The sequence below is a fragment of the Anguilla anguilla genome, chromosome 11 (assembly GCF_013347855.1).
Source record: "Anguilla anguilla isolate fAngAng1 chromosome 11, fAngAng1.pri, whole genome shotgun sequence".
NCBI lineage: Eukaryota > Metazoa > Chordata > Actinopteri > Anguilliformes > Anguillidae > Anguilla > Anguilla anguilla.
Window position 1 is genome coordinate 20,079,133 of NC_049211.1, and position 22,786 is coordinate 20,101,918.

Below are 22,786 nucleotides of genomic sequence, written 5' to 3' on the forward strand. Positions count from 1 at the left end.
ATTTATTTATAACTAATAATTATATATTTTTTAAATTAATTCAAGGAAGTGGCAAAGATCTTCTACCGTCAAAATTCAGGAATACAGTCAAAATGAAGGCAATGTGCCTAATATGGTTCTATGATTCTGTATTCTGAAAATGTCACTGTTGTGGGAAATGACTTATGTCTTAGGTATTATATATTCAGAAAAATATCAGGAAATCAGAATTACATTTTTTTTTTTACAAAAATATACTTTAACCCTTCAACTGACACACCAAGAAAAGATCAATACAAAACTGATAATGCTTTATAGATGGTTAATGTGGTTATTTACAAATAGTTGGCACAATTGGGCAATTCTTACATTATCCACCATGGTGTTTTGCATGCGTGTTCTATAAAACAACATTAAAAATCCAAGAAAATAATTAGTAACAGTCGTGGAACTTGTTATGGATGTGTAATGAGCTTTCAACCTGTCAGTCTTTCCATGTAGCCTCTAATTGGTAGCCATTTTGTCTTGATGGTAAAAAAATGTATAAATATAGTGCATAAAATATGACCAGCTTCAAGTGAAAACCATTTCCAAGCAACTCAGAGACACTCTTGCCTGGAGCACAAACACAGTAGCACAGTGGGATACTACATCACACTGCTCACTATGGCATATACCTTGGCTCACCATGGTGCCCCAACTATGATTTCAAAAATCATGTAGGCCTTGTGTAGTCCCAAAATATAGTCTTTCAATCCAGGCAGTGTGCTACTGAGAATGCTGACTTATTTTCTGTCTAATAAACAAGTCACTGGGGAGACTAAACAGTCTGTAGTGTGGGTATTACTTCACTCTTGGGCCCAATGATTAATGGCTTTGAGGGGGTTTTCAAGGAAAAAATGGCTGTGCTGGAGAATTAGTGTCCTGACAACTGCAGCCTCACCTTCATACAATTTCCAATATCGCTTCACCTTATAGAAGAGGCCTTCCCAAGTACCATCCAATATATGAAAGCTTCAGCAAGAACCCTTCCCAGCGCCACCTGCTGGCTGGCAAATGTACATGCACAGTCTGTTGTGCAGCTGATGATCTTTATCCAGTTTAGGGGTCCCAGTAGCTTAGGCTCTGGTGGACAGCACTGACCAAGGCTACCAGAGTGTTCAGATTCCTCCAGCCATTCCCTTGGAGATTACTACATGACCCAAGAAATGTACAAATAAATGTGATGTCCATGAAAGAGGAATTAATTACCAGCTCTTTCACCAGCCACTCACCTCTTTCAGTGAATTATGTTTAACACTAGCTTTAAAATGAATCATGTGCACCCAATCAGATTGGAGAAAACTGTTGTGCCACAATACTATTACACCACATAATGTGTTTTTTTTTTGTTTGTTTTTTTTACAATAGAAACATCTTTGTTTTGACTGCCCTCTGATGGGTAGAAAAAGAAATGTTCACTCAAAAAAAAAAAAATCCTGCATTGCACATTGATTGAAACAAGGAAGGTTAGATAAAATTTAAAATGTAGGCTATGTAGCTTGCTAGAATCACAGTGTTGCTTGCTGAAGCGGTCATCTGAGAGTAACTATATAATTGTTGTTTTGGGAGATTTTAAGGATGTACAGTGTACCATTGGGGCCATGTTTTTGCAAGTGACCACTCTATAAAAAAAGTTCTAGTTTTCATTTCATCACTCGCAATAGATAACAAGATAATTTGGCGAAATGATGCATCTTACCATATACTGCCTTTTTTAGTTTTTTTTTTTTTAGTTCAGCTAAAGTTTGTTTTCAATGTTTATGCTGCTTAACTGCTGTAGTAGCTGGAACACAAACAAGGGCAAGAGCAATACTACTACCACTATCACCACCAGTACTAATACTACTATTAGTAGTACTACTGCAACTACTACTACTACTACTGCTATTAAAATTAATAATAATACTAAGAAGAAGAAGAAGAAGAAGAAGAAGAAGAAGAAAAATAACCGTTATTATTATTATTATTATTATTATTATTATTGATGTATTTCGACTTGACGGAGTTTATTATAGCTCCTCCTGTATTATAGTAATTGCTAAAAAAAAAAAGTATATACTTGAATGCTGAAAAATCCTATTTCATCTACACATGAAACGATAAAATTAATGGAAGAAAAAACATTTGATTTTCAAAGAACATTCTACACTTCTTGAAGTGGGAGAAAGGGGGCACATACGCACTGTGGCGCAAGCGCAGATGAGCGCCCCCTCCGTGACACCGGCGGTGCTCTCTTTCTCGCTGCTCCGTAGCAGAATCGGAAAATAAACTGCGTGGACTACCGCTGCAAGGAAGGTGGCGGCACGCTTCGTGAAGGACTAGCTAACTGTACATGCATCACTATCGAAGAAAGACTCCAGAAAACCCAAGGTAAAGCCTCACAACGCAGTTGTTTATAGTGCAAACGATTTTCTACAACATTTATGTCATTATTATGGAGTATGAAATTCAAACGTTTATGATGGAGGTGATGCATCAATAGAAATGAAAGTTGCCCGCATGTGTTTCTGTACTACTGACTGATGCTTGCTATTCAACTTACGTGGGAAATTAAATAATATTGTTTGAGAAGGGGCCTGCTACTTCAGAAATGTTGATATTCATGTAAACGTGTCTATAGAAGCCCGCTGTAAATCGGTCGTTGATTTTCTTTCCAGATGATTCGGGGAGTTTTCTGGGAAGTTAGAGCCTTGTATTTCTGTGTCGTAATTACGGTACACTGACTGTGCAGGAGCAGGCCGAAGAGGCCCCGGTAAAGTCAGATACTGATTGACGGCTCACTCGGCCTATAAGATCTCTAAGTTCAGGTTCTGCTAGTGGTCTTGGCCAATGATCTTCTTCGAAATCGGTATACAGATGAAAAAGTAAGCAATGTGGATTTACTTCCCTAGGAAGATATTTATGAATAATAATATAGGCATACGTTGCTGTTTGTGAAGCCGCAATCTTTATCTGAAGTGTAGGTGCTTTTATTGCGACTCTTTATTGTCGAAGCTATCAAACTAGATGTCTAACATGATAAAGGTTGCAAACACGTTTCCCATCATTGATACTGTGTTAGTTGGCGAGCTAGCAAGCCATATTTGGTGGAAAAGTAAAAGAAAACATATTAGTACTGGTAATATTATTTCTTAAGCTTATGTTTGGCTATCTGCTGCAAACAAACTAAAGTTGTGTCTTGTGAAAGTCCGCTCTTAAGTGCCTATCCATCTGCGCGTAGCCGCGGATCTTGCTATCGTGTTAGCGAGCTAGCTAACGTTAGCTAGTCGTGTAGCATAAACAACGGGGAGGAAACGTATTGCGCGCCATTTGCGTCATTTCGCTTCCAGGCTACTGTAGCAGTGATTGTGCGTTTCGTAGCGAGGAAAAAATGGGTTGCTGAAACATTCACTGGCCATCTATACGATGTTTGTGATGTGTTAAGCTATTACCTAATCATAGGTTACCAGAGTGGTTATACTTGATCTGGTACCTAAGAACCTTGTTACGTTAGTAGACCTTTAGAATCTTGAGCACGTGCTCATTCGCATAGTATCCGCTTTGCGGAGGGTAGAGTGAGCTAACAGTTACCTTTGTTAAAACTTTGGGCCACCCATCACCTGCTGTATAATCTAATACAACGCAATCTATACACTTTTTGGTTTTAAGCGCAAATCACCTTTAAAGGTTTGTATTCTTGTAAACAAGACACATTTAAAAATGGCGTGCCTTTTTGCCGGTTGCTAGCTTGCTGAGTACCGAGCCGACGACATAATGCACGCTTTGAAGCTACGCTAGCTAGCGACATTAACAGTTCACGTGGTCTGTGGTCCTCTGTCCCTGGGCACAGGGAGGCTTTTCTAATTTACTGCTTTTATCGCCGAAGTACACGAATGTAAAATTAATCATTTTTAATCGGTCATGGCGGAATATTAATGGTCCCTAACCTAACGTCAGCTAACAGACTACTAATGTTAAGAGAAAAAAAACGGTACCTAGTCTATAGTTATGATGTAGACGGTAATTATAACTTAGTGGGCAAACCCTGATCTTAGCCATCTTGCGACATAGTCGGATTAAGTTTAAAAATTAATGTATTTATGGGGGTATGGTGAAATATCGCTATTACGTGGCAGACCGAATAAATAAAATTTCAAAATATATTAAACTAATGGGGGTTATTGACGTTACCATGGTAGGGCGCTAAGCTTTACCTGTCTGTTGTACTAGTTTTGTCAAGGGAAGCCAAATAACGTTAGCTAGGTGTCTTTATGTGGAAAGAAGCCATTTCCGTAACGTGGTAGTGAGCTTGTCTTTCCCGTTAACGTTATAACGGTTGGAAAAACCTGGTTAACGATGATGCCGTATTTGTATTGGTTGTTGTTCACATGTTTAATCGAAAATCCAAGACACGAACGCAGTGTATCACTTATTTAGAAAATAGTTGTTTAGTAAGCCCAAATGGAATGGCCCTTGCATAACAGTATAAAAGAGTCTTTCGTGGTTTAAGAAAAGCATGTCCAAGGCTTGGCTCATCATTCAAGTGAGACGTCTAATAGGCGTACATAGTCGGCTTTACACTAAGTGCGACTGAAGAAGTTTAAATGGTTTATGCTCTCATTGCATCATAAAACTGTACTTTTGCACAAGAGTGATGTTGGAAGTAGCAGACCATATTTTATGGGTGCAAAGTGAACGTGTCACACGATTATACCAGTCTAAGTAATAATAATAAAATGCAACTACATCATTGAAAAGCTGTCAGTTACTCCATTCGTGTTTTGAGCAGTTTTTTAGTTATGGATGTGGCTGAGGGTGAGTGCTGAAGAATGGTCTATGTAAAGACATATGGGACATGTGGCTGCATAGCATTTCCTGCGGCATTACTTTAAGGGTAAGCCTGTTCATTTCTTCAGTGCAGGAAATACTTGTGTTTCGTCAAGTCCACTTGTCCTCTTTGATTTTTAAAGGCCCAGTTCCTCAATTTTGCTTGCTGTGCTTTGGCCCTGTAATGCCTCGGCGATCCTTGCAGCAGGCTAATCAACACCCAGAGCCAGGGCGGTAGAGTCGCAGCTGAAGCGACAGACTTGTTCCCAGGCATCACCCCTCTCTGCGGTTGAGCATTGTCCAGTGTTCGGCAGCACAAACGGAAGACAGTCTGGCGTCTGTCCTCCTCTCTCCTCACGTCGCAGGCGTTCTGCCTGTCGGCGGTCAGCAACGCTCAGCTCTTTGCTAATTAGAGCCGCCTCGGCATGCACCTGCTCTTTCTTTTTTTTTGCACTGCTCCCTGTTTGGCCAGCTCTTATAGCACCTGCGTAATTGCTGCTCTGAGGCAAGTGCCCTGCAATGTCTAATTAAGATATCAGAAGAGGAGACAGGAAGTCCCCACATGGCTGGGCTCGACAGTTATCCGAACCGTGCCAGGAGGGGGCAGCAGTGCGCTCAGAGTTTTGTATTTGTCTAGTTGTACCATGATCATGCACCAATGCCCATTCATGTTTTTTTTTTGTTTTTTTTCTCCAACATGTTTTTTTTCCGGTCTACTCCATGACACTAAAAATCAAGATTGGTAGTAATGATCTGCTGCGGTTCCAGTCTTAAGCTGTCATGTGCTTATGCAGTCATCTTTTTAGTTGACACTTCAGAGTAAACATAGCATAGGCTGGGTTTTTGAGACTAAAACCAGTCATAAAACTCTAGCCAGAGGCATGAATATCCCTGAAGTGATTTGCTTTCCAGCCAGTTGTCATATTTTTGTGCCTGTTCCCTTCATGTTATTGGACGTGTGGGCCCATTTGGCCTTTAATTTATGGAACCTGACATCGTGTCCTGGTTTGTGTGGTAGGTCTTGAATGTGTGCAGCATGACCAAGACGCCCCCCAACAGAAGAGGGATATCCTTTGAGGTGGGAGCACAGCTTGAGGCTCGAGACAGTCTGAAGAACTGGTCAGTGTTCTCTCTCTCTGATCTCTTTCTCATTAATAAAAGTCACCTCATCACAATGGTATTTTACACTCATAAAACACGGTGCTGTATTTTTTTCCCCACAGAAAAGCATTTTTGTTATGCCTTCTTTTTGGTGTTTTTGGTCTGTGCCCTCCTGACTATGTCATTGTTAATTCCATTAATTCAATTTTTCATTGTACTTCGCAAATGGTAATCTCAGGTATGCAGCCAACATTGAGAAGATTGACTATGAAGAGGAGAGAGTGCTGATCCACTACCGCCAGTGGAGCCACCGCTACGATGAGTGGTTTGACTGGAGCAGTCCGTACCTGCGTCCGGTAGAGAGGGTACAGCTGAGGAGGGAGGGGCTTCAGGAGAACACCCCTGTCCCGGTAAGTGTACAGTACAGTCATACAAACCCACAGCAGCAGAACGTCAAAAAATAACTTGGTGCATTACTAAAACAAAAACAACTTACTTTGCAAAGCTTGGGCCATATAACCAAATACGTGCGTCATGTTGTGCAATCACTGCGATACACGCCTTAGGGTGTAATTATTGGTAAACTCATGGAGTATTCCTAGTTATTACCATTGTATTCTTCTCTAATTACAGTTTTTATTTACTTTTACCTGACACATGCACTTTTGTGCTGTTGTAATGAATTATAAAGCTGTAAGTATATGCCTGAAAATAATGGGCCTTACCGTAGTGTTTGAAAGGAATGTGTCTCAGTTTTGGCAACACCGTGAATGCCTGATGTTTGACCTATAGTCCGTAATTTGTGAAATCAAAACTGACCCACAAAATAAATATTTTATATAAGATTAATCCAACCGCATCTTATATAACCCTGCTTAGTTTATGCCTAGCTGGCTGTTTTTGGGCATGAAGTAGCAGCGTGTGTATTGTTTTGTTCTATGTAGTCATGTTGCCTCAGCAACTTAAGATTTTTCGAAAAATCTGCCATGGCTGCATTCTTTTTTTGGGTACTGTGTTGTCAGGTCTCCCTATCACTCTAATTGAAATCTCCATGTTCCCTACAGTTATTGGTGTTACATGCAACAGAGAGCTGTTGCGTACAGTATTCTCAACTTTCTCCCTTTTGTACTTTTTCCCTCTTGTGATTTTTCATAAGGTAAAAACAAGCAAGTATGATGGACAGTTCTCCCACTCCCTGAGCTGTCAGCTAAGCAAGGTATCAGAAAAGGGTAGCCACCGGTCAGGCGGGATTGTAAAAACAAATGAGCTTTCATCACCTAGGCTTCTGCCTCCTCACCCCGATCTTAGAGCAGCAAGAAATGTTCTTTCTGGTTGCACTGCTGTTACATATTTTTTTAATAACTACAACATACATTTGAAAAAGTGTTCTTTCTCTCACTAGTGCAGATTTTTGTCACTGCCAGTACAGCAGTGAGCAGCCAGACCCAAAACACAAGTAATTCCAACACACAACTCATGACCCCTTAACTTTGAGCACGCTAGCACCTTCCATTGTTATTGTTATATTTGTCTGGTGGTGAATTCATCAGATACCAAATAATCTTTAATCATCCTGTGTTTTTGTCTCCTGCAGGGGTTTCATGTCAACGAAAAGGTCCTGGCTAGTTGGTCTGATTGCCGTTTCTATCCTGCTAAAGTCTTGGCAGTCAACAAAGATGGTAGGCCCTCTGAAAATACAAGCAGACACATCCAGTGCAGATAACTAGCCTTTTTAGTTATTATTGTGTTCACCTCTTTGTTTTATTAATTCTACAATGCACTTTTCCTTGACGTACAATTAGAAACTTGTAATTTTTCTGTGAAAAAATTGAATTGATGTATGACTGCATGGAACATAAAATGGGATGCTCTGGAAGTTGTATTTGTGAAAATGGTTTGGACAAAAAATTTTTGCATAGGTTAATTTGTTTTGTTTGCTTTTCAGCCTCGTACACTGTTAAGTTTTTTGATGGCGTCATCCAGACTGTCAAGGGAATTCATGTGAAACCCTTTTACAAGGAGGTTTGTCTTTTTCTGATATCTGTCCTTCAGGTTTGCGTTGTTATAGAAATGAACCAATGATGGCTTAAGAAAAAAACTTTGATATAGATTGTGACCTGTGTGATGACACAACATGCTTGCACCACAGAGGTACTGCATTTCATGCACTGCTGATACGGTAAATTAAGGGAAGATGTTATCCTCAAAAAAGCTTTATCATGTTGATCTTGAATCTCTTATTTATTATTTATTTATGATATTTTCCAGCCAAACTCACAAGCAAAGCTTTACAGAGACTTGTTGGCTCTCAAGACTCCTGCTCTCAGCTTAATAATAAAGTAGTTAAAAAGAAGTTAAAATTTCATTATACATATCACATTTGTCAGATTTTTCCTTCATAAGTCGATGTCCATGCTCATCAACATTTTCATGAATGTGGAGCTTGGCTGCAGTTTGCATTTGTGGTATAGCATGAAATAGGGTAGTACTGGCCCAAGCATAACCCACTATGGCTGGAAAAATATCGGTTCTTCTTGTCAGCCCAGGATTTCATTTTGGTGCATCTCTAGTGTAAACTTCTTGAAGATGGCCTAACAGAGAAAGATGGTATTTCCTGTCATTTATCAGATACGTTCACATTCCCCGTTTTGGTTTTTCCTTGTAGAGAGGTGGAGGTAGAAACAAGCCCCAAGACAGAAACAGGGAAAAGCATCCAGTTACAAGAGAGCATAATGGCAAAGACAGGAAGCCTCTGGAGAATGGGCGTGGCATACAGGAGAATGGCAGCAGCAAGAGCCAGAGGGACAAGCGTGGAACATCTTGCCAGGACACAGAGAGCGACACTGAGGAAGAGGAGGATAACAAACCGAAGGAAGGAAAGGGCAACAAGCCAAAAGTGACTAAGAATGCCTCCACAGAGGAAGTGCAAGTTGAGCACCGAAAGAGAATGACTGAGGAGGAGGAGAAGATTGAGAAAACTAGGAATCAGGAGTCTGAAAGAGAGGACACTAAGCCAGACACAGATTTGATCATGGAGGACAGCAAGGTGAAAGTGGAGGCGGGAGGTGAATCGGGTAGAAGGCGGACAAGGGAACGATCCGGGACATCGGAGACGGGCTCCAAGGTGGAGATGGAGGAGATAAACGGAGTGAAGGAGAAGGAGGAGAGCGAGCCAGCAGGAGGAGAGGACCAGTTGGGAGGACAGCAGCAGAGCTCCAGCAGCCTGTTGGATGGAGACATGAAAGAGGAGGGAGGCTCTGAGCCCGCTACCAGGCCCTGTACAGAGGACGAAGGGGAGCCCCCAAAGGACGGCCCCTCCCACACCAGGAGGACACGGGGCAGACTCACAGAGGGTGAGCCAGTCTTGCTCTTTCAGACTAGTTTTAAATGAACATGTACAAAATGTTACACATTCCAAGTTTGCAAACTTGCCAAATGGTTTGTTAAAGAGACACTATGGTCAAAATGTTGTATTTCATATATAACTCATTACTGAGAAGAAACCAGTTTATCTGAGGTTTCAATATGCGGTTTATGCGCTGAAAGTGTTGTTCCCAAAATTTCTCTGGAACTGCGCCTAGTTCCTCTGCTGACTCACAGCGAGTCAGAGCTGCTTTATTTTCATTTTGGTCTTCAGGGAGGGGCGTTGAGCTTTTGGCTTACTGTGCTTTGGAAGAATTGGGCTCAGCCAAGGCCTTGTTTCATACATGCTGTACAGCTTGGAAATGATACATTGTGACATGAGTAAATCTTTAAAAGGAAAGGTGTGGCAGAGGGCTTGTAGTCAACTAAAGCCGAACAATGGTAGCTTGGGACACACAAGACAGTTTTTGTGTACTGGTGGGGTGTTTTTGCCCATTTATTCACCAAGGGGGTCCTTGGGTAACACATGCCATGTAGCACTAAATAATGTACAGCCCACAACTGGCTACCCATTTCAGTTACTGGTGCATATCTCATGTGAGCCTGCATTTTTATCTGATGCTTGAGTCCTGTCTGTTAGAGTGCTCAAAAAGCACTTTGCTTCCCCAAGTCAGAATAGGACCCGTTGTGACTTCTCAACTTGCCTTTATTCACAGGAGGGCGGGGGGAAAAGCTACGTGATGTCATCGAACTGAGAAAGAGAAAAATCTGCCTGGGACAGAACACGCCCTCTAAGAAGAGCAAGCCAGACACTAGCACAGGTCTGCCTGATCTGTAGTGTTTTTTTTAGTGGAATTTTTGTTTACAGTTATTGATGCATCAACCATTCATTTGTGCACCATTTCCAAGTGTTGCCAAGTTGGAGGGAGACAAATTCATTCTTAAAATAAATGAGCATGATGACTAATGTGAACCTTGTAATAGTGACAGAAATAATGCCAGTACAATGTCTATAGCCGTCTCTAATATTTTTACTGTGGAGTATGTGCTTGAAAATGATCTCACTGTTAGAATAATTCTTGACTACAGCCATCTGTTACTTCAGCATGGTGTGTCCTGTTCTCAACTTTGTCACCCTCACCACTGTTCTGGTATGAGGAGGCATGTTTCTCTGGTTGAATATTTGACAGAGGGTGTCCTCAAAGGACCAAACCCACCTTCTAAATATCAAGTATATACTTCTGGCTCCAGGATGCAGATTTAGAACGCCAGCTGTAAGGCTTTGTTTCCATGAGTAGTGAATGGCTTAACCAGAGCTGATTGTGCTGAACTGTTATGTATGTTGCCCGGTGGTTCACCTGTCTGTAATTGTCATTAACTATTATGTATTTTTGCAGCTCTTAACTTCATTTTGCTATGCTTATTTTTATGACATGTAAGACTTCCAGGCAAGTATATCCATTCTGAGCTGTCCTTTATACCCCCTTTCAGACAGAAACAGTTCTACAGAATCCAGGCCTACAACGAATCCGTCCAATCAGAAACAGTCTGAACCAGACTCCACCCCCACACCCTCAGCTGTGGCCACCAATGATAAAGAAGCTCAAGGGGTGACTGTTTTGACAGATAACCCTAAACCGGCAGTGGATGAATCTCAGCTATCGCCTGCATTACAAGGTGTGAGCACTGTGAGGAGTATATATATGAATAGTTCAACACTTTGTGAGTTTTTGTGCATGTGGGAAAAGAAAGGTGAAAACGTATTTTTTATTTCTTTACAGCTGTACTGAGACGCCAGGTCCATCTGCCAACCACCAACAAATACAGCAGGGAGCCGTGTGAGTACTGTAACCTTTGTGTGTCCATTTATACACACGCACACACACAGTCACAAATGGCCAAACTCACTGATCCACTATGTCCTATTCCTTCAGTGTACAGAGTCATTAAAAACCAACCTCCGCCAATTCTGTCCATCGAACTTGACCACAACCCCTTCAAGTGCAAAGCCCCCGGCTGCCTCAAGTCCTTCCGCAAGGCCAAGCTCCTGCACTACCACATGAAGTACTACCACGAGGCGGATAAGACCAGCGAGAACGACCTGAGCCCCACCAGGAGCATCCAGACAAGGGCATCGGAGAAGCAGGCTGCCCAGGAGAGCCCCAAGAGGAGGCGCACCATCTCAGCCTCGATGCGTGAGTCCCTCTGGCGCAGTCAGCCTCCCTCACGTTTTGGGCCCCTCCTTTTCACTGTTTCGGCACGCTTGCAGTCAGGGCTTTTATGAAAATATTTGCAAAATGTTTGTTTTTATCTTCACCTATCAATAGACATTTGACTTTAGCCGATACATTTTTGTTGTGTCTCGGCCTTGGAGGTCACGCTTGCGTGTTCATGAGCCCGTGTGACTGTGTTTGTGCTAATAAAGGCTCACGGCCTTGGCTGTCCCGTGCCGTCCGTCTGTCTGTCTCCTCCGCAGACTCCTCGCTGCACGGCACCCACAGAGCCCTCCACTCCCCCCGCGGCGACGGCAAGGCCACGCGGCTCAACGAGAAGAGGCGCACGTCAGCGCCCCCTGCGGTCTGCGCTGCGGATCAGCAGCGGCCCCTGCTGCGCGAGAAGAGCAAGGAGAACCAGCTGGAGAAGAGCCGAAAGCCGCTGGAGAAGGAGAGGGAGCGGAGCGGGGCCGAGACAGGTGCACAAACCTTCCTGCCCCAGGCCAGCTTCACCCATGAGTCAATATCTGTAATCTGACACGACAGTCAGGATCTTGTTACATAAATGAACGCTAATGTCTGTATGTATCAGGCTTGTATAAATATGAATGCCTTTTTTGTACCATATTAACGATGAAAGAAACGTATACATAGAATTGAATATGGGCAAAATTCTCCTTTAAGCATGGACCATCTTCACAAATGGGCTGCACTTTTTCATGTACAGCTGTAACAAAAGAGAGAGAAAAGCTGAAAGAAAAGAAGCACAGGGACTTTCTCCGCATCAAACTGAAGAAAAAGAAGAAGAAGAAAAAGAAGTCCAAGTCAGGTAAGGGATTCCGGGCTCTGTTCAGCCAGCAGTAACCTCTCTTGCTTTGCCTCTATGCGCTTTCCTCCTGTCTGACAGAAGAGGGGCGACATGGAAAAGGCTGCAACTGCTGATTGTAGCCCAGGCTGGTGTCACTTGGATCTCCCAAACTCAATTCATTTAGTCTCAAAGTCTCCAATCTGGCCACTAATCTGGTCAATATCCAGAAATGTCAGATTATTTGGATCTGTGAGGAACACTGGACAGGATGACCCCTGAACTTTGAAGTCTGTATGCTTCTGCCCTGGGAAAGCAGTCCATTTCATTGACCGGTTTATTTAGGATTGTTCTCAGTATAATTTATAGTTCTCTCATATGGAGGGTTCAGAAAGATAACTGACGAATACCGTAAATGTTTCCTCTGACGTTTTGCATTCATTGGTTAACTTACACAGGACCATGCACCAAGGCAATACGTTTTTCTACCCAAGACATTATTGTGTTGGGCACAATAAAATTACTTTCTGTTATGCCATGTGATGATGCATGGTGCATTTAACACCTGGAGGTTGTTACATTCAAGCTGAAATAGAAACTGAAAGATCTCTTACAGCATTTACAACTTTATTAGAGAACAGACCCTGCAGATTTGCCTTCGTTTAGTCACCATGCCTCACATGCACTCTTCTCATTTTGTGGGGGCAAATGTAATTGGATTACTTCCACTGGTTCCAAACAGAGTACACCCTATACTGTTAGAAGCAGATCAGAAAACTGCAGGTTGGACATCTCAGTAGCATTTGAGAATATCATTAAAATAACTTCAGTTTCTCAGTTGTGTTCCAGCGTGTTCTATATGCTATCAACAGCAAGAGGTGGAGGGAAGTTGTAATCATTCTCTATATAGTTGTGTATTGTTTGTGAAATTTTTTTGCAGTTAAAGATGTATTATTTTTATAGCCTACACTGAGCACATAAGTTAGTGCAAACTGTGAAGGATACCTTGAAATTATTATAATATACTGTACACCATGACTGTCCTGAAGCTAAGTGTGCTGTCGGATTGTTTTTAGAATGTGTGGTGAGTTTAAGAAGGTCTCACCAAACACACAAATTAATTTAAGTTCTGTTACCGTACAAAATTAAATTGGTCCTTTCATTTTTGCTATTTTCATTGAATTTGATTGTCATTGTTTGGTCCATCTGGAACAGTTTGTGAACATTGTTCTTCTGTCCCTTGGTAGAGTAGCCTTTTGTTTGTTTGTGTCCTGAAATTTGAAGTGTTTAATTTTCTTATGCATTTGCTTTCCCCTTGACAGAGTATACGGGTAGTGAAGAGAATATTGACATCTCAATGTTCAATGTTCAATCCAAATTGAATTTGTTACACAAATTCCCCCTTTCACACAAACACAAGTTGTCATACAACTCCAGCCCGGGATACAACACAGAACAGATACAAGTGGACGGTGGGTATCAAGAGCTTGTATCTTTTCTCTTTTCTTGAGTTTTTCTTCCTGCTTTTTCATTATACTCTTTGCTAATGCCATTTGCTGGTCCTTTAGATGACACTTTTGCCTGCTTTTGTGCTCTCTGGCTGTGTTGCACTGAAGCACATTCAGCTTGGTTTCAGTGGACCTAAGGAAAAAGTGAACAGGTTCAGTAGGAATAGACTTCATTTGGAGGAAGAGCATTGAGAAATGCTGCATATGCAGGCCTTAATCAGGGTTCGTGCGGTCATGAAAAACCTGGAAAAGTCATTGAAATTTAAAATGCAATTTCCAGGCCCTGGAAAAGCTATGGAAAATAATATTTTCTGAAAAGTAATGGAAATATAGCTGAAGTTGCATCAAATATAATTACTAATTAATCAAATCATAAAAATAGTATGTATAGTAATAAAATGTAAATTGGCACGTAACCTTCGCGGTATTTTGGTGGTGTGAGAAGTTAATTCGGCCTGGCTCAGTCTGTTTACAGGCACGCTTCTGCTAATGTAGCAGTTAGTAAACGCAGGCCCTACTGTGCCGACAATATGCCAGGGAAGTGCAGCTTCAATAATATATCAGGGCTCGAAATTAACTTTTTTACTTGGTAGCACTGGTGCTCCCAACTTCAACACTATATGCAATAGATTTTTTATTGATAAAAAACGACAATATAACAGTACGGTTTACAAATAACAGTTAAATTGTCACGCCTAAAATGTGTCGTTTGAATGCGTGTTATGCATTCAAACGACAAAGCGCTTCTCGTCACATTAATACCGCTAATTAAATCCACCGTCAGTAAACGGCATCGGAGAAATTAGCTGTTTCAACTGGGTCGCTACACAAAACACTACGTTAATGTTTTAAAATAAATGCTGTAATCGTTCGCCTCAACTTTTCAGCTTTCGATAAGGCTAATAAATTGAACATAAACTTTTGTCTTCAGGTAACATTAGTTACCGCGTTAGGTCTCTGTCGCGTGACAGTGGAGTGCTGCGAAAGGGAGTGATTGAAGGCTAATATTAATCAATTTAAAATCGGCATTAAAGGTAAGAATGTCAAGCTCACGATTGGTTAGAAGGGTCACCGTCAGCTCCCAAGGCACATATTGAGTATACTGACTAGCGAATGTACAGAGGAAGAGACGTTAGACTGAAAAAAGAAAAGAAAAAAAAGGTCGCACCAGAACAATTATTTGCACTCGCACAAATGCTCCCAATTATATTTCGAGGTCGCACAGGTAAAATTTCGGGAGGATATGCGACCAAAATGGTCGCAATTTCGAGCCCTGTCTGAGACATTGACAAAAATGTTAAACTATTCGAATTAAAATATGAGAGAATGTATCTAAGTGTGTCTGTCTGGTGTTTATTTGTTTTAGAGAGGCACCATATGTTGCAGATGCAGACCTAATTTTACTTAGTGTTACAATAAATAATTTTAAATCGTCCCGCTGAGATAAAGTCATTTGTTTTGGTCATGGAAATTCAGTTAAAGGTTGTGGAGAAGTCATGGAAAAGTCATTGAAAATCATTGGTGAAAAAGTGTATGAACCCTGCTTAATGCTCCCAATCAGTAAAGAAAATAATGGTTCCATGGTGGTAAGTTCTTGAGCCATTACCTGAGACACATTTATACAGATTCTGGTTGAATGTCGAGGTGAGATACCTCCCAACTGTCCCTATGTGGACACTTTAAAAATCTCATAGGATTTCTCTAATTTAACCCATGCTTTAGCCGGCATACTTGTTTATTGCTGTTCTTGTTCCACGCAAAGTAAAAAATAAGAATAAAAAAGACAGATTTAACCAAGTCAATTTGTGACCTAGAAGACACCACTGGAAGAAATGTGTAGTAATGTTAAGGACATTTTAATCAGCGAACGTTTCTTACTCTCAGTATTCTGCTCTCAGTGATTTTGTGGTAGCTGATGAAATTATTTTTTCACACTTCATATTTCATAGACGTGCTGAGCTTTCAGGCTTAGCCATTCACTTGCAATTAAAATAATTGAGCTTTTGTGCATTCACTGATCAGTTGTTTCTGTTTAATTAAATTGTGTGCAACATGTTTAGTACATCAGGCAGTGAAAGTGCTTTTAACAAGGTGTCACTCGTAGTATTTGGAGATGCTAGCATGGGAGGCCAGTCCTTTGCAGACAGTGGGCTCACACAAACCTGAGCGCATGGCAAGGTGTGAACGGCCCTTCCCCTCTTCCCCAGATGAGGACAGCGCGAGCGACTGGTCCACAGACAGTCCGGTGTGGAGTGAGGACGAGCTGGGGGTGGAGCTGGACGTCACCACGCCCCCCCAGGAGCAGGGCGTGTCCATGTCGGCGCAAGGCTTTGAGATCGTGCGCTGTGTCTGTGAGGTACAGGAGGAGAATGACTTCATGATTCAGGTGAGCGAGCAGCGTGCGTGGTCAGCCCTTCTAGCCTTTACGGAGCTGCTCACAATCCACTTTAATCACTAAGTATTTAAGTGGCACCTGCATCTCAGTGCCCTCACATGTGATGGGATATTACGTGTACGTGTGAGTCACTCAGACTGATGTATTGTTCAGTACTATTTGCACAGTGGGAAATATTTAAATGCACCATGCTGCCTGACTTGTAACGGCTGGTTGTGATGGAGTCTTATATGTCCTACATGTGCAGTGTGAGGAGTGTCTATGCTGGCAACATGGCACCTGTATGGGGCTCTTGGAGGAAAATGTTCCAGAAAGGTACACCTGCTACATATGCAGAGACCCGCCAGGTGAGCACCATGCAAACGCTGTCCCTGCTGGAGGCAGTGTGCATGTGCATTTACAATCCATGGTCCGTTCACGTCACAGGAGAACTTCCATTTGGCATACCCTTTGTTTCCTAAAAAGAAAATTGCAACAATATCTTAAGGATCAGAGAAGGAATACGGCCATGTTGTATTATATTTCTTTGTATTTAAGTGCAATGCATAATGTAATGCATATAATTATGAAATGGGATACTGACTGCAGAAGTTTACGCTAACAGAAGAGTTTGGAGCGTGAAGAAGTATCTGTATTCCAGTATGTGAGTGCACATGAACGCTTGTGTTTGTGCAGGTCAGAGGCAGAGCCTACGGTACTGGTACGACAGGGACTGGCTGAGCAGCGGGCACATGTACGGCCTGCCATTCCTGGAGGAGAACTACTCCCACCAGAACGCCAAGAAGATCGCCGCCACCCACCAGCTGCTGGGAGACGTGCACCGCGTGATCGAGGTCCTCAACGGCCTGCAGCTGAAGATGAGCATCCTGCAGTGAGTTCGGTCTTCCTGTCAGTCACATGATCAAGAACTGGGGGAGGGGGAGCACAACCCAGGAATTCGGAAAGGCAATATCGACAGGGAAAGGATGAAACAAAGCTTTATAACAAGACAAAAAGAGCAATTCACTTCCGGTTGCTGGCAGGAAGCAGGGAACGCATTCCTTAGCCGTATTAATCGATTTGGGGGGGAATCCTAGTACATCTACATAAATGAAATAGGAGACTTACCTCAGCATGTTGGGCTAGCATTTCTCCTCATACCGCTCTGTCGTCCCTGTAGGACCCAGGCGCACCCAGACCTGAAGCTGTGGTGCCAGCCGTGGAAGCAGGCCGAGAAGCCGAGGAAGAGGGGCGGGGCCGACACGGGTGCGATGCCGTCCCCGGCAACGGACGAGGGGGGGGAGGAGCGAGAGAGGAGCCGAGCGGCGGAGGCCGCGGCGGAGAAGCAGCCGTGCCGCGCCCCCTCCTTCCAGGACTCGTACATCAGCAGCGAGCACTGCTACCAGAAGCCGCGCACGTACTACCCCGCGGTGGAGCAGCGGCTGGTGGTGGAGACGCGCGGCTCCGAGCTGGAGGACAGCCTGCGCAGCACCGAGGACCTGCTGGAGCTGGAGCAGCGCTACGGGGGCCCGTTGGACCCCGACCGCGGCAAGATACACCTGCAGCTGGACCGGCCCCTCCACACCAAGGTGACCACGGCCTGTCCTCTTCATTCATTTCATAGGAGAGGTCACTTTGTTTGGCTATTTCAGAGAATGCATTAATATGGAGATGTGTATCGTATATTGCCAAAAAGCTTAGAAATATCAATATTTTTTAGCCATATTGCTCAGCTCTAATCACAAGCCTGGCTGTAGTTCTGTAGTAGGCCGTGGCTAAAGGTGGTGCTTGTGCGTGTGGTTCCAGGAGGCGGACTGCTGTAAGAAGCTGAGCGTGGAGCACAGCTACGAGGTAAAGAGCGAGGACGGCGATGCCGGGGGCAAGAGCAGCACGGACAGCAGCCTGCAGCAGCAGTGGCAGATCAACCTGCTGGACCACATAGAGGCCGTGCAGGACGAGGTCACGCACAGGATGGACTTCATTGAGCGGGAGCTGGACGGTGAGTCCTGCACTACAGACACACGGCGTCGCTCACAGCCTTACAGGGGGATTTAGGGCTGATTAACCAGTCCAGCAGCCTGTAATTCATTCCAGCTTGTTATTCATTTAAGGATACTGTGAAAACTCTCAACTGCAGTCACACCCCGGGCTAGAATATTCACTCATTGATGGTGACGTCTGTGCAACTGTGAAATTTCTGTTCCTCTACATGCACGGTCTCAAAAGGTGTCTGCTTTGCTGAGTCCTGATGAGCATGGCATTGGCTGAAATTGTGTTAGCTGGATTAATGCGGGTACTGACGGCCATAACATCGCACTTCCTCTCCCTCCTGCCCGGTCTGCAGTGCTGGAGAGCTGGCTGGACTATACCGGAGAGCTGGAGCCCCCGGAGCCCCTGGCCCGTCTGCCCCAGCTCAAGCACCGCATCAAGCAGCTGCTGACGGAGCTGGGCAAGGTGCAGCAGATCGCACTGTGCTGCTCCACATGAGGGCGCCACCGAGCCCTGCAGCTCCTCATCCGCGCTGCAGGGAAGCCAGACGACAACACCCCAGACACTCGAGAATAAAATCCGACCAGACAGTATAACTCGCACAGTGGCAGACAAACCCTATTCAGGGCTACGGGAAGGAGGCGCACATGGACTTAACTGAGATGGCCCGGATGATTCATGGGAAATGTAGGCTGGCTGGGGGTTCGCAAGAGAAAATGTTGACTGCAAGACATGGCTCTTCTTTCAGAACTGCAGACGTCCTGCAGTCAGCTACCAGCTGAAGGATGTACTGTCAACCAAAATAAGAAATACAGTTGTTTCAGCACTTACTTTTCTGATATTATAAACCCTCTTTTTAATAATGTAAATTTAGTTATTTTTGTTACTGTCATAATCAGTGAAATGGGTTAAAGCATGTGTTTTCTGTCTGAATAACCAGTCTTACTGTAAAAGAAAACAAAAAAGAAAATATTCTTAAACGCTTGCTTGTCTCAGCAGTGGCTGTAAAAACAAAAAAGGTTAAAATGAAAATGGTCTTGTTGCCATGACAATATGTGATCTGTGTGTCACAGTGTAGAAAAAGAAAGGATTGTAACTAAGAAATTTTATGTAAGAACTGCAATTGCTGAGATTTTCTTAAGGGTTTGTATTCAATAAATGCTTTGAAATGCTTAATAATGGTTTTAACCAAAGGCTTGAGATGACTAGTAGAAAGGTAATTTCATTTGAACATGCAAATTCTCTGAATTTATGAAGGGAGTCAGATGTTCCGAAAAATTATTTTAAACCTATACTGTATTCATACTGAACCTTCTTACATATTATATAAAGCCATGTTTCCTCCCTCCATTTTTCCTATGACAATTGCCTTTTCCCATTTTCACTTCAATTGCTTTCTTCTGTTTCAGTATAACAGACTTATGATGGAAAGTATGTGTGCGAAACTGAGAGACTGGTTTGTACCTTGGTATGTTGAAAATGCATCAGCCATAAGTAATGAAATTGTACAGTTTGTAGATTTCATTTTGTCAGATTTATTTTTACTGTAAATGTTTTTTAATTCATATTTTGTGTAATTTGTTTGTTTTTTTTTGTTTTTTTTCCTTATCCCTTTGTCGTCTTAATGCTTGTTATCCAGCCGCATTGTTTTGTTTTGTTCCCTGGGTGATTTCTGTACTCCTCTTATTTATTATGAATGAAAAGGTAATTTATTTGACTTTTTCGTCCTACCTACAGTTATACCATATTGTGTGATTGTGTATTTTCCTGTAGAGAGACGTTGAGATTGGTTGCAGAGGGCCAGACGGCGGTTTGGCATGCAGTCCAAGAAGGCCTTGCTCCCTCAGTAGATTCATTCCTGTACTTTAGCTACCTTCAACCCCAGCCCAATCTGTCATTTCATAGTCATGTTGCCTGTTTCTTCAGCGGTCTCAGCCTCACAATTAAGTTTTTTTATTTTCTATTCTTCCTTTGTATTTAAATTGTGTTGGTCTGTCCTGTCATATTTCAGCATTGAATTGGCTCAGCACTCTATTCAAGGGAAAAGAGAGAATCCTTTTTGGTTTTTCTTAGCTCTTCTCTATAGGTTAGTTAACTACTGACTTTGTGGAATTTTTAATAAACCTTGAAATCTCTGGATTCTGTAGCATCTCTGACCATGTTTTCCAGGTTTCGTTTTGGGGATTTATTACTTCGAAATTAACCTTCAAAGGGTATTTGCCTCAGCCTCTTATATCGCTTGTCAAAAATGAGTCTTTTTTATTCTAAACGTGTGAAGCTCCATGGAAAGCAGTGTTGTGCAGTTAGCTGTCTGTACAGCTGGAGTCCTTCACCAGCGATAGTGCTATTTTGTCAAGATAGAGTAGAACCATAGACTGAAGAAAATAAACACATTTTCAGAATGTGCTCTGTCTTGTATCAGCTTTTTTTTTTCTTTATGGACACTAATCTCTCCACCAGGTGGTTCCCTTCCCCATGGACAGGTGGTGCTCTTATTGTGTACGTAGGATTAGTGTTGTTTTTTTGTTTTTTAACTAGTTTGTTACAAATTACTGCTTGACAAGACCATGGGAAGATATGTTTAAATATTTCTTGTGCTCAAATGCAATATCTTTTTGGCTTTTTAAACTTTGATTCGATGCTTAATTGCATTTTAAAATGTATTATTTTCATATCAACTTTCACAAAAGGTAGCCCAAAGTGCTTTACATGGACAGAAATCAAATTGTTTTGAGCATTACTTTTTGATCAGTTTTCTACAGGATTTAGATTGTATTTCTGTTTTAATCAACTACTACCAATACAGTGACAAATTGGCTCAGAGAAGATTTACAGGAAATACTGATTTATTAGAACCACACCAGTATTATATTATTGGTTTTACACGTCCCAGAATGATTTCTTTGCATTTAATTTAATAATCACATGCAGAGACAGACAGCTGCTACTGTCCCCCATTATTCCATTTTCTGTTGGCCCAATTCTTATGAGAAAAAAGAGGATTATATGATTATAGCCACAGTTCATCCAATAAGGCTCTTCTATTTAGTTACATTTCCCATGACAAACCAGCAGTACCCCTCAAACCATTCTTTTTATTTATTATTATTGTGTAACCGTATCAATTCAATTCAATGTATAACTACAGTGAACAATGACAATTCCAGTTGAGTTATTTAAAACAAAATATTTTGAAAAGGAGGTGGAATTAGTTATGCATATAATTTAAATAAGTATCTCAGAACTGCAAGTGATCTTAAACAAATGCTCAAGAGATAAACAATTTGTCCACTGGTTTAATAGCTAGTGGTCTTTCTATATTGGTTTCCCAATCTAGACTGGTTTCCCTCTGGAGCAGTGGTTCCCAAACATACTGGTTTTCATTCGGATTATTGCTAACTCGAACTGTAACAAGCTGCTAATTGTTCCAAATAAAACACTTCAAATGTCCATTGAGGGATGATTACCCTCAAAAACCCATGTTATATGAGAAATGCCCATGCACATCATGAACAAAAATGTTCCCTATTCACATTCTTGAATATTTCAGTCAGATTAACTAATACCTTCATTTTCTGTCATTTTCAGATAAATTCTGAGAAATGATTCCATTAGAAAGATGTTGGCCATTCCTTTTACTGGAATGTATTACAGACCAACATGTGAAATCACTTGAGTCCAATGAGAGACAGACTCTCTTGTTTAAACTATTTCAGGGTTCAAAGACAAAGCAAATGGCAACATGACAGACCTGCATTATGTTAAAATAAGAAAGGGGGGAATATAGTACAACTTAAACACGTTTTTAAAAACCTTAATTCTTAACTGGTCAATAAATTGGTTGTAAGAAAAACCTGAATACACAATGAACTCACAGGACCAACTTCGAGAACCACTGGCACTGCTCTAGCGTTTGAAATTTCGTTTTGTCTGTTTGGGGGTGTTTTACAAGCACCATAGTTCCGCCCCCGAGTGCGAGATCGACGTGCTCGCTGTAGGAACTGAAACAGCAACGGAGGAACGTGCGGTGGAAGATTCTACAGTTGTAGCACATTTAAACAGAAATTGTTCATTTTCGAGGATTTTCTTTCGTGAAGACGTGTTTGTAAATCAGCGGTGAGTGAGATCAGGTTTCAGCTTTATGCTCACACATTTCACATACAGATGTGTAAAGAACGTTAAGACTGTGCGATGACGTTATATTCGCAATACTGCACAGCTAGCGTTCGCTACCTATTGTTGTAATGGCTAGCTAGCTAGCAATCTATCCAAACTGCTAGCAGTGTTCTATCAGGTTTATGCATAGCGTTAATATATTTATAACATTTTTTGACCCGTTTTTTCTCGCGGTTCATTCGTTTGGCGTTTAACTGAATGCCTCTACTTTTGTATGTGTTCATAAAGACTGTCACGTGTTTTTTTGTTTATTTAAAGGGGTTTAAATCTGACAAATTGTTATATTGCCATGTTGATGAGGAAAATGTTTGTAAGTTGGCGAACGTTACACTCGTTATTATATTCAATACCGACCCAATTGCACATGCTCTGTGTCATTTTAACTGTAGTGGCGCTAGCAAGAGTTTGTAGCGTGAGCTATTATGTTTAA

General features: G+C 42.0%; 2 protein-coding genes across 6 annotated transcripts in view; both read left to right on the top strand.

Annotated features, from left to right (window-relative positions):
- Window positions 1-2,235: 2,235 nt before the first annotated feature.
- phf20b (PHD finger protein 20, b) lies at window positions 2,236-20,319 on the top strand. Of its 4 annotated transcripts, XM_035381981.1 has the most exons (20): window positions 2,236-2,391; window positions 5,846-5,946; window positions 6,167-6,338; window positions 7,085-7,144; window positions 7,523-7,607; window positions 7,874-7,950; window positions 8,594-9,281; window positions 10,008-10,112; window positions 10,783-10,968; window positions 11,073-11,129; window positions 11,226-11,486; window positions 11,768-11,983; window positions 12,232-12,333; window positions 13,632-13,781; window positions 16,025-16,203; window positions 16,460-16,559; window positions 16,888-17,083; window positions 17,372-17,780; window positions 17,998-18,190; window positions 18,536-20,319. In XM_035381981.1, exons 2-20 carry the CDS (start codon window positions 5,864-5,866, stop codon window positions 18,676-18,678), a joined length of 3,462 nt encoding a protein of 1,153 aa, XP_035237872.1. In that variant the 5' UTR covers window positions 2,236-2,391; window positions 5,846-5,863; the 3' UTR covers window positions 18,679-20,319. The 4 variants fall into 4 exon arrangements, with proteins under 4 accessions (XP_035237872.1, XP_035237874.1, XP_035237873.1 ...); XM_035381983.1 differs by lacking the exon at window positions 13,632-13,781; XM_035381982.1 differs by lacking the exon at window positions 7,085-7,144.
- A 1,781-nt stretch (window positions 20,320-22,100) lies between these two features.
- The window catches only part of LOC118207627 (protein NDRG3-like), a 44,062-nt gene continuing 43,376 nt past the window's right edge, over window positions 22,101-22,786 (top strand). Inside the window, exon 1 of one of the 2 annotated variants that reach the window (XM_035381400.1) lies at window positions 22,101-22,296. The gene's annotated coding sequence lies outside the window, so the exon portion shown is untranslated. The remainder of the gene's footprint in view (window positions 22,297-22,786) is intronic. The other variant, XM_035381402.1, reaches the window with a different exon arrangement.

Coding starts and splice junctions, on each gene's coding strand:
- phf20b (XM_035381981.1), top strand. CDS start 5,864: ATGACCAAGACGCCCCCCAACAGAAGAGGGATATCCTTTGAGGTGGGA. Junction 6,339..7,084: donor AGGAGAACACCCCTGTCCCG/GTAAGTGTACAG, acceptor ATTTTTCATAAG/GTAAAAACAAGCAAGTATGA. Junction 16,560..16,887: donor CATATGCAGAGACCCGCCAG/GTGAGCACCATG, acceptor GTGTTTGTGCAG/GTCAGAGGCAGAGCCTACGG.